Genomic DNA, 17,066 nt, shown 5'->3' on the forward strand with positions numbered 1-17,066 from the left:
CACTTTAGAAGTTATTTAGTATGCACTTCTCTAATTATTTGGAGCATTATTTTCAAATTGATTATTATTACTTGGATTTTTTCCTTTGGAAACAATTTATTCTTATTCTTTAACCATATGTAAATAAGATTAGTTCCACAGAGATCTTGGAAATGATCTTTATCAAATATACTTGCTATAAAATTTCCCCTCAGTTAAATGTTTACCTTCTAATTTTAGCAATACTGGTTTTGTTTGTGCAAAATATTTTGAATTTTATATAATCAAAATTCTCTTCTATGATCCTTTTTAATCCTTTGCTTAGTCACAAACTCTTCCTTTTATCCATAAACTCCAAAAGTCACTTTTTTCTTGCTCCTCTAATTTGTTTATAATGTGATCTTTTATTATAAGATCACATTATAAAGAAGGTCATATATACATTTAGAGGTTATCTTGACATATAGTTTGATGTACTGGTCTAAACCTAATTTATGCCATGTGCTTTTCAGTTTTCCCAGCAATTTTTATCAAATAGTAATCATCTTAGGAGCAAGAGTTTTTGGGTTTATCAAACATGTTTCTGTGTGTGTTATACCTAATTTATTTCACTGACTTTAAAAGCATGAAATTATTTACATAATTACGCATTGTAGAATAGAAATATGGCACTATTATGCTTCTTTCCTTCTCTCCTCTTTCCCCAATAATTTTCCTTGAAAATCTTGATCTTTTGTTCTTTCAGATGAATTTTGTTATTACTTTTCTAGCTATATAAAATAATCCTTTGATAATGATTGGTATAGTGCTGAATAAAGTAGTACTACTATTTTAATTATACTGGCTCAGTCCACACATCAACAATTACTCCAATTAACAAGGTCTGTCTTTATTTACATAAAAAAATGTTCTGTAGTTGTATTCATGTAGTTCCTGTATGTTTTGCAATGGGAAGACAATCTCTTTATCTTTTCCAGCCAAGTTGTATATGTAGAAGTGGAAATGACTTATTCAATATTTTGCTACTCTGCTAAACTTATTGTTTTAATTTTTAGTTTACTGCCTAGGGTTCTCAATAACACAACCATCTGCAAGAAGTGATAATTTTGGTTTTTTTCTTTGCCCATTCTTTCCCCCTCAACTTCTTTTAGTTGCTTTATTGCTATAACTTACATTTTTAGCCCTACATGAAATAGTAAGGTGGATACTGAATATTCTTGTTTTATCCCTGGTCATGTTGGAAAGACCTCCCCCCAATTTATCTTGATTATATATTATGACAGTTTATGGTTTTGAATAGATACTACTTATCATACTAAGGAAAGATGTTTATTTTTAATGTTTTCTAGTATTTTTTAACAGGAATAGTTGTTTTATCTTGTCAAAAGTTTTTGAATGCATCACTGACATAATCATATGATTATCTGATTTTTAAAAAGAGTATAGAAAAAATGTTCATTATCAGTATTACTATTTCATACAAGGCTAAAAAATTCTAGCTATCTTTTGGATAAAGTTAATATTTAGTTTCCAATTAAATTTAACATTTTTGTCAGCAGTCCTTTATTAAATATATTTTTATTGCATCATGGTTAGTAAAAGATGTTTGATTTTTCTGCAATTAAAGTTTTTATGTCTTAATACTTTGTCAATTTTTGTAAATCTATCATGCAGAACTGAAAAATATGTACACTCCTTTCTATACCTACCAGAGACCCATATTATCTAACTTTTCTAAAATTCCATATAGGTCCTTAATATTTTTTTTTCTTTCTTAGATTTGTCTAGATCTGAAAGAGATATTCCATTCTTATAGTTTTATTGCACAATTTTTTTCCCTGTAACTCATTAGTTTTTTCCTTTAGATAAAATGCTATTCAGAGTGTGTGTGTGTGTGTGTGTGTGTGTGCATAATATTAACATTAATTAATTTATTGTCTATGGCACTTTTCCACATAATAAATTTCCCCATTTTTCTCTTTTAATCAAGTTTATTTTTCCTATTGCCTTGAGGTCATGATCATTACCAATTATAAAACATGCTAAATCATACCATTTTTTTTCTCCTTTTCTTTCTTAGCATATTTTCTTTTCTTTTAAGATCATAACATAACAAAACCATTCCTAAGACAACTGTCTTATTTATTTGGTGACATTAGGAAACTGAGATGACATTTGTTATTATCTTCCCCAGTTAGAATGTTAGTAACATTTAACAATTGTCTGCTCTTACCTTTTTATGTTTCTCCTGACTACTGTGTTCATATTTCAAAATTTCCACTTAGTCTTTGTATTTTCATCAATTGTATACTCAGTTTTGCTGGGTAAGTTATTTTTGGATGGAATCTTATTCCAAACTCTTTGCTCTTTTAATATGGTACCTGCTAAATCTTGTGTGATCCAGAGTAGACCCTCAGTACTTGAACTTCTTTCTGAATGCATATAATAACTTTTCCTTCACCTGGAAGAATTAAATTTCGGATGTGACATTCCTGGTAATTTTTTTTTTCAGGGATTACTCTCAGGTATTACCAGAGTGATTCTTTCCATTTTACCTCTTGAAATAGGATATATAGGTTTTTTAATTAGGAATGCTTTTCAGTTATTTCAATGATTTTAAAATGATCTCTCTTTATTTGTTCTCCAGGTCAGCTGCTGTTTTTCTTTTGAGACAATTTATATTTTCTTCTGTTTCTTAATCTTTTGACTTTAATATTTCTTTTTGTCTGAAAGAATTAACTCCTATTTGATCTGTACTAATTTTTGAAGAGTAGATTACTTGAATAAGGTTTTTTACTTCTTACTATGCTATTAATTCTCTTTACAAATCTTTCCTCCAAAGCTCTCATTTCTTTCCAATTATTTCATTTTTAGCTGCAACACTCTTCCCTAAGACTTTTAACAACTGAATTCTTCATTAACAGATCACCATATCTCCCTCTCTGCCTTTTCATCTTGTGCATTTTAGTTCTTTTCTATTTCAAGGATAATCTCTCACTATGCCCTCACTCTCACTATGTCACCAACTTATCTCCTTTTCTAGTCATATACACCCTTGATGATACCTTTTATGTACCTTCTCCCATAAAAATTTTCACTGATAATATGTTGCTATTTACTTATGTCAACCAAGTATTATTCCATTTATCTTTGGGTTATTTGGTATTTTGATTCTTCTCAGATTGTGTTGTTCCATGTCTCACTGCCATATAGCATTACATTTAAATTTAGGGACACTTGAAGTTATCTAATTCAACCCTCTCATTTTATAAATGGGGAAACTTGAGGCCCAGATAATTTAATTGACTTGTCCTACATTAGCAACTAATGGTCTGCACAACCAGTTTTTGAATTTGGATCCCCTGACTACAAGACCATACTATTAGAAAAAAGATGGGCTTGGGATCATTAAAAATGTTAAGCCATTTTCCAAATGTCAAATAATGGAATTTTTTTTCCTCTTCAATTTTTGTACTAAGCATATAACAGCTGTCTAAAAAGGATATACTAATTCAAGAGTATAATCTTACTGCACATCATGCAAGGTACAATATGATTTCCTTATCCATATTATTTTTTACAATATGTTTGGGCTAATCTTTTCTGATTATTGATATTGTTAATGATGAGGAGGAAGATAACAGCTCACTGAGGCATCTCTGTGGTATTTTAGAGATTGATAAAATCAACACAATCTTTTAAGGAAATAGAGGCATCTTGAAAATCTTGCTAGGGATAAGTAATTTCTTTTCTGTTTCTATTTAGTTTTCTGTTTACTCTTCCTACCTCTTCCAATTCTACCTATTTCATGGGGGGAGGGGAGAAGTGGAGAAGTGGAGTTAGAAGGTTGTGGGGATGAAGAAGAGGATTATCTCAACATTTTAAATTTTTGTATGTTTTGATAAATTCTGAGGCCCTGGGAAAGGAAAAAAGAATAGCTAAGGAAAGGAAAAGAAAGAAGATTAGAATGAGGGTTATAAAAGATGAGAGAACATAAAACAAACAAACAAAAATACCCCGTATGTGTCACAAACAGGAAAAACTCACCTTGGTATATTCATCTTTGGCCTTGGTGAGCATTCGTAAGATATCAACTTCCTTGCCCTCTCCTGAATTGAGGATCATTGGGGAGATTCCTGCTCTAGCCCCCTGACGTGCTTTCAGTTGCTCATATTGAGTCAGGCTAGAAAGTGAGGGGTATAGAAGTAAATAGAAGGAAAAACTAGAAAATAAAAACTGGTATAGTAAAAATAACACTGAATTGGAAGTCAGAGGGCCTGGGTTGGAATCCTAACTCTTACTACTTTGACAAGTTACTGCCTTTCTGGGCATCAGGCTCCTCATACTTAAAATAAGGTGGTTGTCACAAACTTCTAAGGTCCCTCTAAGCTCTCTTTATATCAAATTACAGGCTGAAATTATTATTAAAAAAAAAAACACTTTTAAAAAGGTAGTTTTAAAAATACCTCTTTTAATTACTTTCAACTGCTTATCTTTAGAGATAAGACTAATTAGGAATCCAAAGAAGTAGAAAGAATGAAACTTAAATCCTAGGTACACAGACTGCATATCCAAGTCATAACAAAAGTAATGGGGACTCTAAAGTTCTTCTCAAGGCAGCATCTGCAAATTCAGAAGACCCCTAAAGACATTGCAAAGGAAAGTTCCTTACACTGAATTTGGAGTAAAAAAACTGGGCTGATTTCTAATTTAGCTACTGAAGTAATCACCTTGGGGAAGCCTTAACTCCATATAGCTGAATCCCAACTGGGCCATTCAAAATAGGGAAGAGTTCTTTTTATTTTTGGGGAAGAGGGTAGGAGAAAAAGGGAGAAGGGTAAACCTAATCACATAAAAACAAGTCCAGACAAGTCCAAACTGCTAATGCCCTGAAGCTACATAATCCTGAAAAAGATATTTTTACTTTGCAGTGATTTGGATCTTGAAGTAGGCCCTATCATGCTGAATAACTGCTTACTCCCCTAAAATTAATGAAGCCTGTAAGTCACACTAGGAATAGAGTTCCTTACAATTTTGCTAGTAAATAGCCCCCAAATTGCTAGGTTAGAAAAGAGAACAGCATCAAGGTCAATGACTGAGGCCTGGGAGAGAAGGCAAGCTAAATCTTATCAGCTCCAGGGCACATGGCTACCCCGATCTGATGCAAAACCCTGCTAAGCACACAGGCTGACATTTCTTTTCTAGACACACCCCCAAGAGAGCTTCAGATGCTAGGGGAGTTTTGTCTGACTCGAAATCTGTAATCTGAAATCTGTCTTCTAAAACTGTTTCTACGTCCTTTCTGAAAGCTAAGTCAGTTTATATTCAACCTGAGATTCCTATGTTTCATTTTCTGGGAATACTAGATCTTGTCTCTTGGTCCTGCAGCAGCTCCAGGCATTACTGAGCTAGTACTGAAGGTGCTTAACTTACACATGGCCTAGAAGAAGGACCAATTCCAATTAATTTGAATTCCATGGCAGACAGACAAGACCAAGGATTTTACTGAGGAACTTTAGCCTGACAAAAAGTTAGGAATCTACAAAAACCAAACATTAACTAATTACTAGTGATTTTTTTACCTGAATTATTGGTAATTAGAGCAGAATACTTATATGTGTCAAATACTGCTATTATAAAACTACTACACAGTTTACAAAAGCATGAATTCTGAAACAGTCTATATTATATTTCAGCTAGTTAATTAAAATGAACAATTACAAGCTAGTTCTTCAGGAATTAATGGTTATTAATGAAAAGGAAACTTTTGTATTTGAACATAATGTATTCAAAAATACATTATGCCTTTTAGACACATTTTAGTAACCACATTTGCTCTGTCATTCCAGTGTGATCAGCAATGAACAAAGTCATCTTTGATAATGTAGTCATGAGCAAACTCATTTCATTCTGAGGCTGTTATTTATTCATCACTCTGAATAGCTTAGAAAAAATTGTTGCCTCAGAGTAAACAGATCAGAGAGTTTGAGAACTGACTGAAGGAGTAACCAATGGAAAAGTAGGCAGTAATAAGTCTCATTAGGGTTAATCAGTAGAATTAATCTTGAAGAATAATAAAGGCTCAACCAAAGTAGAACTGAGCATATTTGGTTGCACATTCAGAGTCTTACTAGGGCAGGGACAAGACAGGACTTGTGGGGTTTTTTGGCACTAGAAACTCTCTTTAAATTGCACTATCAAACACACTGCTTTTCTTCAACTTACAGCATGATGGTAGCAGACAGCAGGGCTGTGAAACTCAAATAGGACTGCATAATGACTTAGAAAATTACGAAGTATATTATCTTATTGTTGTATTATATTTATATTTAATTATATTATATATAGTATTATATATTATATTATTTTTGTCTCACATGTCTCAGACATAGCCAGAAACTTTGATACTTCTAGCCTAGAGCTTAAAGAGTTAAGTGATTTGGCTTTATCCTACAGCTAATAAGTGTCAAAGGCAAAACTTGTATCCCAATCTTTCTGGTTACAAGGCCAACTCTCTGTATGCATGCTACCTCTCATGGGCACTATTACTATTGTTTTTTTTTTTTGTTTGTTTTTTTTTAAAGAACTAACAGCAATGTTAGCATGAAATTGTACAATGATCAGTAATATAAATAATTCCTAAGAGATGAAAAAGAAAAAACTGCATTTAGCATATGCACAAAAAAAAACCTTAAAATCTACCAAAAAGTGGAAAATAGATGGGAATATCTGGCAGAGGAATAGGAAAATCAAACTCAGTTCAGAAAATGGAGAAAAGATCCCAGAAATGTAAACCTTTCAGTATTTCTCTTGTTCTGCCTCTTTTCTTACTAATATGCTTGTTTTCTACAGCCAAAAAAACCTAACAACAATTACATTTATAAAGAGAAAAATCACTATTTCACTACAAAAGATACACTCTTATTTGAGATTCATTTACATTTTACATCATTCCTGAAAAAAACAGACTCAAGCTTCTATGTTACATAAAACTAAATGTAGAAGGTAGACATTTATGGCTGTTTTTTGGTAAAATTCCTAATGTTAAGCTTTTTTAATGTTAAGTATCAGTATTTAATTTCTCAATCATTATAAAGTATTTCCAAAGAGGAATATTCCATTAACATTAAAATGTATTTATATATGTGTATTTGTATGTGTGTGTGTATGTGTGTGTGTGTGTGTATCTATGTACATGTACATATAAATAAAAACAGTAACTTATTACTACTTACCTTTTCATGAGCTCTGCAATTCTTTGGCATTCTTCCTTATCATAAAACCAAATTCCATAAATGGACACTACAAAAACACAAATATAAATCATGAGCAACTTGTCAACCACAAAATAGTGGGAAGTTCCTTTTCTCTTTTTCATGAATGAAAATAATCATAGAAATCAGAAGCTTAAAAAAAATAAGCCTTGAATTTGGGTGTAAATCCACAGAGAAATCTGCAATGACTAGGAATATATAGATTTAAATGATGATTCAAAACCTATAAAGCATTTTATTTACTTGAAAATATAGTGATTACTATTGATCAGAGAAATGCAAATTAAGACAACTCTGAGATATCACTACACACCTGTCAGATTGGCTAAGATGACAGGAAAAAATAATGATGAATGTTGGAGGGGATGCGGGAAAACGGGGACACTGATGCATTGTTGGTGGAGTTGTGAACGAATCCAGCCATTCTGGAGAGCGATCTGGAATTATGCCCAAAAAGTTATCAAACTGTGCATACCCTTTGATCCAGCAGTGTTTCTATTGGGCTTATACCCCAAAGAGATACTAAAAAAGGGAAGGGGATCTGTATGTGCCAAAATGTTTGTAGCAGCCCTGTTTGTAGTGGCTAGAAACTGGAAAATGAATGGATGCCCATCAATTGGAGAATGGCTGGGTAAATTGTGGTATATGAATGTTATGGAATATTATTGCTCTGTAAGGAACGACCAGCAGGATGAATACAGAGAGGCTTGGAGAGACCTACATGGACTGATGCTAAGTGAGATGAGCAGAACCAGGAGATCATTATACACTTCGACAACGATATTGTATGAGGATGTATTCTGATGGAAGTGGATTTCTCTGACAAAGAGACTTAACTGAGTTTCATTGGAGAAATGATGGACAGAAACAGCTACACCCAAAGAAGGAATACTGGAAAATGAATGTGAACTATTTGCAGTTTTGATTTTCTTCCCGAGTTATTTTTACCTTCTGAATCCAATTCTCCCTGTGCAACAAGAGAACTGTTCGGTTCTGCAAATATGTATTGTATCTAGGATATACTGCAACATATTTAACATATATAGGACTGCTTGCCATCCTGGGGGGGGGGGAGGAGGGAGGGAGGGGAAAAAACGAAACATAAGTGATTGCAAGGGATAATGTCGTGTAAAAATTATCCTGGCATGGATTCTGTCAATACAAAGTTATTATTAAATAAAATAAAATTTAAAAAAAAAAAGAAAATATAGTGATTAAAAGGATGTCTTTAAAACAGTAAATGCTCAAAAAGTGTTTCTTGAGTAAATAAAAATAAGATTAAGAAATTAGAATTCTAAGATTCTTGACTTTATATCTCTGTTTTACAATGTTGGGACAAGCATCTTTATTTTGTGTTTAGAAAAACTTTTAGAAACTATTCCCAAGAAAGGTTTTTTTTTTCCTTTCCAATTAAAATACTAGCAAAAATAGGCATAGCAGGAAAGTGCAAAAAAAAAAAAAAAAAAAAGAAACTTAAAATAATCAGCTAATTACTATTTAATATACATCTCTTAAGGTGAGTTTATTATATGAGAAAATTTACAAGATAAAAACAGTTACTGGGGTTTTTTATGCATTTGAAAGTAAATTCCAAACTTTTTCATTTGTTCAACTACATCTTCTTAATAAACACAAGACTGAAACATTTTCAAAATACAGTTCAAATATCTAATTGAAAGATCTCATTGTATGAATTAAGGAAATATAAAGATCACAAACACTTTTTCCTAAAGCAAAGGGATTTATAAAATAACATTATAGGTTGCATTAGAACATTCTCCCCAGTAGTATGATTTTTTTAAACATTTTTTAAAAATTGATATTTTCTTTCTATGGCCTTTTTCAAAAGTAAAGGACCATCCCACTATCCTCATCACTACCATCAGCAATTTCCCCTTCCTTTAGTCTGCAACCTCTGTAAAAAAAAGAAAAAGAGAAACAAAACTCTTGCAATAATTATGCATAGTCAATCAAAATAAATTCCTATTTTGACTATGTCTAAAAATTAGTATCTCTTTCTTTAAATCTCTCTGGCATGTTGGTGATCTATATATCCTTGGTTTTTGGTTGCCATCATCTCTCCCTGTCTGCATTATGTTTTCCCTCCCTAAGCTTTGGCTTTCTGTTTTTACAAACTCTCTTCAAAAAAGAACCGATGACATTTGTTTTTGTTCTAAAAGGGAAAATGCACCTTTTCATATGTAGAAAAATCAATGGGGATGTCACAAAATTTTAAAGAGCCTTATCAGCAAATCAGTGTCTTTCTTTATAACAGATCTCATTTATTTTTAGTTTCTCTTTTCTTAAAAACTGACTGACTTCCTATCTTTGAAATCAGTTTGCCCAACTGTGAATGATGATGGAATGGAATAGGTTAGCCCTCAAGTCTTAGACAACGAACTACTTTCACCAAGTCCTTAGGTGCCATTCTAAAATCTACTTTCTATGTCTAATCTCTAGGGACTTATGGTCTTAAAGAATACTCCTTCGGATACCCCAAAGAGATACTAAAAAAGGGAAAGGGACCTGTATGTGCCAAAATGTTTGTAGCAGCCCTGTTTGTAGTGGCTAGAAACTGGAAAATAAATGGATGCCCATCAATTGGAGAATGGCTGGGTAAATTGTGGTATATGAATGTTATGGAATATTATTGCTCTGTAAGGAATGACCAGCAGGATGAATACAGAGAGGCTTGGAGAGACCTACATGGACTGATGCTAAGTGAGATGAGCAGAACCAGGAGATCATTATACACTTCGACAACGATATTGTATGAGGATGTGTTCTGATGGAAGTGGATTTCTCTGACAAAGAGACTTAACTGAGTTTCATTGGATAAATGATGGACAGAAACAGCTACACCCAAAGAAGGAATACTGGGAAATGAATGTGAACTATTTGATTTTTGATTTTCTTCCCGAGTTATTTTTACCTTCTGAATCCAATTCTCCCTGTGCAGCGGGAGAACTGTTCGGTTCTGCAAATATGTATTGTATCTAGGATATACTGCAACATATTTAACATATATAGGACTGCTTGCCATCTTGGGGGGGGGGGAGGAGGGAGGGAGGGGAAAAAACGAAACATAAGTGATTGCAAGGGATAATGCTGTGTAAAAATTATCCTGGCATGGATTCTGTCAATATAAAGTTATTATTAAATAAAATTAAAAAAAAAAAAAAAAAGAATACTCCTTCGGGATCATTCCCTTCTCTATAAAAGAGACCGGGAGGGAAGGGGGAAAGTAGAACCTTGTTCTTGTCCCTGATAACCAGATGTTAAAGACCCTTACTTTCTAGTCTCTCTCTAATATTCTTCTTTCTGTGTTACAGGTTTTAAGCAGCTTATAGTCATCTCTGGAAACTGTTTCTTGGATATAACCCTTGGCTCAAAGAGTCATTTATATGGAACATTCTCCTATTAGTAGAGATTGATTATTCCATGCCCCATACCTGTATAGGTCCTGAATTGGTGAGAGTTAGAGAAAGGGGGAGATCCAGGATTTGAGAGATTCCAGCTATTCTCATTTATAAAATGGAGATAACAGCACTTATCTCCCTAAGTTGTTATGAAGATCAAATGAGATAATAAGTATAAAGTGCCTGGCACAAAGTAGGTGCTATATAAATGTTAACTATTACTTATCAGTTATTTGTCAGAAAAGGAGGCTCGGGCACATCAGTGAGAGTGCAACATCTGGAATCAGGAAGACCCGAGTTAAATTTGGTGTCAGCCATGTACTATCTATGTTTCCCTGGGTAAGTCAGTTAATCCTGTTTGTCTCAGTTTCCTCATCTGTAAAAGGAGTCAGAGAAGGAAATGACAAATCTCTTTAGTATCTTTGCCAAGAAAACCCCAAATAAAATCGTGAAAAGTTGAACAGGACTGAAATGATTGAACAAGAAACAATGAATTGACTCACAGTTAAGCAAATAAATCTGGGAGAATAATTTAAACAAGGACAATACTATATTGGAAGAGGACTCCAAAAGACTTAAGAATTCTGATTAAAGCACTGACCACCCCCAACAGAGGATGAAGCATCTGCTTCCTGGCTGCAAGGAGAGGTATTCACGAGTAAAACAAAACACATTTCTGAACAAGGTCACTGTGGAGATTAATTTTGCTTCATTAGATCTATTTGTTACAAGGTTCCTCCCTTGTCAGTTAATTGGGAAGCATGGATTGGAAGAATTATCTACACTGATTCTCTCCCTACAAAACTCATACCAAGAGGGATAGTATAACATATTTTAAATGCATATAAGAGAACAAGGGGAAGTGAAGGCAACAGTTTTAAAAGTAAGTTTTTTGTTTGTTTGTTTTACATAAAAAGCATGGGTATAAAATGAGAGATTTACATTTTCATGTGGAATCCTCTTTTTGGGTTCCTGGAAATGCTCATTTTTGATGTTTAAAATGAAAACAAAAGTTTGTTAGACCGGTTTCTAATACATTCTGCTATTTTTGGGTTTGTTTTATGGATGAGTTTATTACATTTACAGCCTATTCTACATTAAAAAAATACTAAATGAAATGAGAATTTCCACATATATTGTGGAAAAGGAGAAAACTGCTAGAAACTATGAATCTCTACTATGTACAGTTTGCCTATTAAAGTCTAACAACAAATTTGACATATAATATCAAAGCTATACTGCTTGTCTGTGGCTCCTTGCCTTTCTTCTTTTTTCTTCTCTTTTGAAAGAGTGGGTGAAGACAGAATCCTATCTTTAATACTCCTTTGCCTTCTCTGAAATTGAAAGTAAAAAAGAAAGAAAAAAAACAATAAAAAAAAAGAAAAAAACTTGTTACAAATACATATAGACAAGGGGGGAAAAAAACTCCCATACTGGTCATGCCTATATTTACTTTGTCTCTTTCTTTTAATCAAATCTACTTTTTGCTATTTCCTTCTTCCTCCTCTTCCATCATCATCATAATACTCATCATCTTTATATAGTGCTAAATATCCTACAATTATCATTTGATCCTCAAAATGACCTTGAGGTAGGTGCTATTATTATGCTCATTTTGTAGTTGAGGAAATTGAGGCAAACAGAAATTAAGTGATCTTTCTAGAGTTGCATAATTAGTAACTATCTGAGGTTGGATTTGACTCTAGACCTAGAATTCTATCTATTTCATGACACAGCTTCCCACTCTGTTCAAAGTTATTTATTATTTGATTTTTTTTCTTCCGGAGTTTTAATTTCACTTATAATTTTATTTTTTAATTTCTTGTCTATAATTTCTTTGAGGACAAACCATTACTTTCTCTGAGGCCTTGCTTACAGTAGTTATAGAGTTATTTACTTTTGGCTTATCTTTTGGACAACTCCTGACCAATAATATTTCTCCATAGTGTTTTGGATCTTCTGTTTACTCTTATCTTTATTTTCAGTTGCTGATTTGAGACTTTGTGCCAGGGTTTAACTCTATACATCTCTCCCCCAAAACTCTTGAATAATCAGACTTTACTAATTCCAGATCTCAATTTCCTGAAGTTCTGCCATTGACTTCCATCTCTTCTTATGTGTCTATTTTTATCTTTAACTCCAAGCTTGAGTGTTTTCAAATGAACTTCTGGCTAACTGTAGGCATCTGTGTTTAGATGCCAGCTCTGAGGCTTCTGACCCCATTTCCTGTCCTCATCCACTTCTGACCCCAGAAATTCCCTATCAGAATTTTCTAGGCTTCTTGCTTCCTAAAACAGGGTGCTAAAATGTTTTAGGTAGGAAAGGAAAAATTTTGTCAAGAGTAGACAGATTTCCCATATAACTGCTACTGATTTTTATGGTAATAGAGTCTCAGTATTGCTGGCTCCTATTCCAGGACCCAAGGTTTTTAACCTTTCTTCAAGCTTTCTCTGGCCATTCTCATATTCAACATCACTAAGAATAGAGAGTTGAAAATTTCAATAGTCCTTTAAGCATCAGAATGCTAGGAGTCTTTGCACCTCACTAATTTGCCTTCTTGCTGACTTCTCTGATGGAAGGGTCTTGCAGGTTTCTGTATTTCTTTTTGTACAGTCCTGTGCCATATGAGAGAGAGCCTATTGTTGCTTCATTTTTGGCTTTCTTACTCATTGAATATAGTCCCCTTTTAAGATTTTTGCTAGAGTACAAGTTGAAGAACAAGTACTCCATATAATCTTTTATGCTTCCATTTTAAATCTCCATCCGCTTCCTTTTGATGTCATCTCCTTCTTTAGGTCTTATGATTCTCTTCTGATCTCTCTGAATTCTTTTTTAGTTTCTTATCCTCCTTCCCTTTCCCTTCCTTCACTTCTCCACCTTAAGATTTTATTCCTGGTCCTTTGATCAACTCTCTACATTCTTTCTTTAGTGATCTCTATACAACCAGAGCATCAATTATCAATTGATACCTAAATTTTTATGCCTACTCTCAAGTTCTCCCTAAAATTCCGTTAACATAGTTGTAACCACATGTTATCTATTGTTACGTGGATATTGTGCCTTCACCTCAACCAGAGTTACCTACACTACTACACACTACTCACAGTGTAGGTGTGTATGGGGAATGCTGGACTTGGAAGTTAGGAAGATATAGTTTCAAATACTGCCTCAGGCACTTACTACCTGTAGACCTTAAACAACTCACTTAACCTTTTAGTGCTACAATTTCCTCATCTGTGAAATGAGGGAGTTGGCCTGTCAGGTCCCTTCAAGCTCTAAATCTATGATGATCCTATGGACAAAGTTAAAAGTGATCATCTTCCCTATAAAACCTTACTTTCCTTTTTTTGTTGATTTTTATATAGACTTGTAATCTCTATCTTCTTTAGCTTTCCCTTTTTACTATTACCACTCTACCCCTCCTTCCAGTCCAATTAGTTACCCAAGTCCTATTGATTCTATTTTAGCAATATCTCTTAGATTACTCCTCTCGACTCAAATGGCTAGCATACAAGGTCAGGCTTTCATTCTTCTGAAATGTATTATAAAAACCTTTTAACTGCACTTTCTTCTTCCCTCACCAAAAGAATCCTTTATATTGCTACCCAAGTAATATTCCCTGAGATTTTCATATTATATAAATTTCCTAATCAAAACTCTTCAAGGATTCCCAAGTATATACTGATTAAAATAAAAACTACTCACCCAGTCTTCAAAAGGCTTACAATAACCTGGGTGCAATTAAATATTGGTTGATTGGCTCCAAACTATCTTTCCATTGATTTCATATTCTTTCTTCTTCAACTATACATTTATTCTAGAAAACTGGAATATTTTATGCTCCCTTTCCCCCAATTCTTGGCTCTTTGCCTATGTTATCTCCCAAGCCCAGAAAGGACCACAAATTTTTTCTTCTCCATCGACTGGAGTCCCTCCCTTCCTTCAAGGTCCAAATTAGGAGATGCTTCCAGTATGAAGCCTTCTCCAATCCTCCATCTAAAAGTGATCTTAGTCTTACTCTTAATACCCTTTCCTTTGAATAAATTATTTGTACACAAGTCTTCATCCTTGCTCCTCACCTTTATCTATTAGTCTGTAATCTCCTAGAAGGACAAGGGCAGCAAGAGTAAAGGTCAAGCCACTTAACCTTGTTTGTCTCAGTTTTCTTATCTCTAAAATGAACTGGAGAAGGAAATGGCAAGCAAACCACTCTATTGTCAAGAAAACCCCAAAATAAAATCATGAAAAGTCAGACACAACTAAGAATTACTGAACAACCAAAAAAAAAAAAAAAAGATCTCTATTACACTTCTCTTTGTAGTCCTGGGACCAGCCTAATGCTTTGCAAGTGGAGGATTGTATTGAACTGAACTGAATTATAAGTTTTAGACTTCTATCTGTGGCATCTGACATGAGGTCTTCATCAGGGGAAGGTGCCAAGAAAACTGTTAATATCCACCATTAAGGCAATTTGACATTGTCAGTACTCAATATAATTAATGCTGATTTGGGAAAGGAAAGTGCTAGGAAAACATCTTTAAAATGTCAAAAAGTAAAGAAGGGAAAACAGAATTCCTGGAAATTATTTTAGGACATAGAAGAACTTTTTCTACATCAGGAAACATTTTCTGGCACACACACACACACACACACACACACCCACTCACACCCACATACACACGCACACACACACAGCTTTAAAATTGGAACGAAATAATCTGTCCTATAAGTTGTGAGTAAAATTTAACATGAACATCAAGTTTAAGTATCAGGAAACAGTAACCCAAACTACTGGCCGGTGCTAAGCAATGACACATATTACAATAAAAAATTTTAAAAAAGTGAAATGACTCAGGATTAGCCTCCCAAATAATATCTTTATGACTTTAGGAAAATCCCAACAGGACCAAGGTAGTGAATTTCATTAATGTTTAAAAAAATGCAACTGTAGCTTTCTGTCAATGTCTCCACACCTCTAGACAAACTTACTGCTCTTCCCCTCTAGAGGTTATATGAAATTAACTAGTGGTGGTGTATAAAAACCAGAACTCCTCATGCCTCTGGAAGGTGAGGAGCTGACAGGATGACAAAGACCATGATATCGTACTTCGATCCAAGTTTTCTTTGGATAAAACTGATCTGACTTTAGCCAGGCAGTGTTCACTACAACAAAGAAGGGAAGAGACTATGCTGTAACAGGATAAGAATAATCTTTTAGTCTTTTAGTTTTAATTTTTTTAAATCATTATTTAAGAAGAGTTTTGATAGCAGAAAAATGGCAATCTTGACAGAAACATAAAGAGAGTGATCATGGAAACTTCTGAAGATTAAGATGTGACAGAACAGTCGTTTATGTTTTTCAATTTTAAATTCAAAAAAGTTGTAAAACAGGACTTATTTTTCTAAAATCCCAACAAAGCAACCACTAATACAGGATATTTGGACATTTATAATGCTTCAAGCCTTTGTTAAATCAACAACTCCTGCATATCAGGCACTACCTAGTCACCTTCCAGCTGAAGCAGAGGGGAAGTTTAAGGGCACTTTGGTGCATGAAGCTCAACTCAACTGTTTCTACATTTCACATGAAGGTAAGAAACTTAATAACACAAAGAGTAAGAAAGACATGCTGAAATGTATTACAATGTATCTAAGTGATAAATATATAAATAGTGTGAGTTACATTCAATCATGATATGGATATTTCTTTGGCATTTACCTTGGTATCTAACCCAGACTTTCAATAATACTGACATTTGAAGTCTGAGGTGCTACTATCTAATGAAGTTCTACCTACAAACATTTGCCTCTGTAAACATATTATGTTTATAGAAATTCTTAGGATGAAGGTGTTAAGTAGGCAGCCTGAACAGGTAATATAATATTAAACATCTACTTAAATTAAAACATTACTTCTATTTCTCTTTTCATTATTAGGTAAAAAAGACGGAAATTTTAGAATGTCTTCAGAACAATTTTAGAATTAGTTTTCAAGTGATAATTTATATATAACAAATCAGTTATGACTAGGATGGTGATTTTGTTGTTGTTTTTCAATTTCTTCTGTTGAAAAGATAAAAATACTCAATTTCAAGATGTTAAAAGCACATGCAATTGATTTTTAAAGATCATGTAATCAAAAACTCTCATCTGCTCCTTTGTAGGGACACCATTTAATTGAAAAGTTCTTGGAAATTTACTTATATAGTATATACTCCTTAAAAGTATTTCTACGTAATAAGATCTTTTAAAACAATTTTGTATTCCTATCACATAGTATAATGCTTGACACATTTTAAGAGCTAACTGCTCCATATTTTATATACCTTTCTTTCAGTTCTCAATCTCTAAAATGAGTCTTTAGAGTGGTTTGTTAATTATCTTTAAAAGGAAT

General features: G+C 33.5%; 1 protein-coding gene across 3 annotated transcripts in view; it reads right to left on the reverse strand.

The window, feature by feature from the left end:
* The window catches only part of DCP1B (decapping mRNA 1B), an 87,850-nt gene that overhangs the window by 22,742 nt on the left and 48,042 nt on the right, over nucleotides 1–17,066 (reverse strand). For all 3 annotated transcript variants that reach the window (XR_007947670.1, XM_051961578.1, XM_051961579.1), the window contains 2 exons: nucleotides 7,215–7,281; nucleotides 4,027–4,162 (listed from right to left, as the gene is read on the reverse strand). Coding sequence is in view for 2 of the 3 variants with exons in the window: in XM_051961578.1 (XP_051817538.1) it covers nucleotides 4,027–4,162; nucleotides 7,215–7,281 (203 nt within the window). In the remaining variant the exon portion in view is untranslated. The remainder of the gene's footprint in view (nucleotides 1–4,026; nucleotides 4,163–7,214; nucleotides 7,282–17,066) is intronic.

The sequence above is a fragment of the Antechinus flavipes genome, chromosome 5, assembly GCF_016432865.1.
Source record: "Antechinus flavipes isolate AdamAnt ecotype Samford, QLD, Australia chromosome 5, AdamAnt_v2, whole genome shotgun sequence".
Classification (NCBI taxonomy): Eukaryota; Metazoa; Chordata; class Mammalia; order Dasyuromorphia; family Dasyuridae; genus Antechinus; species Antechinus flavipes.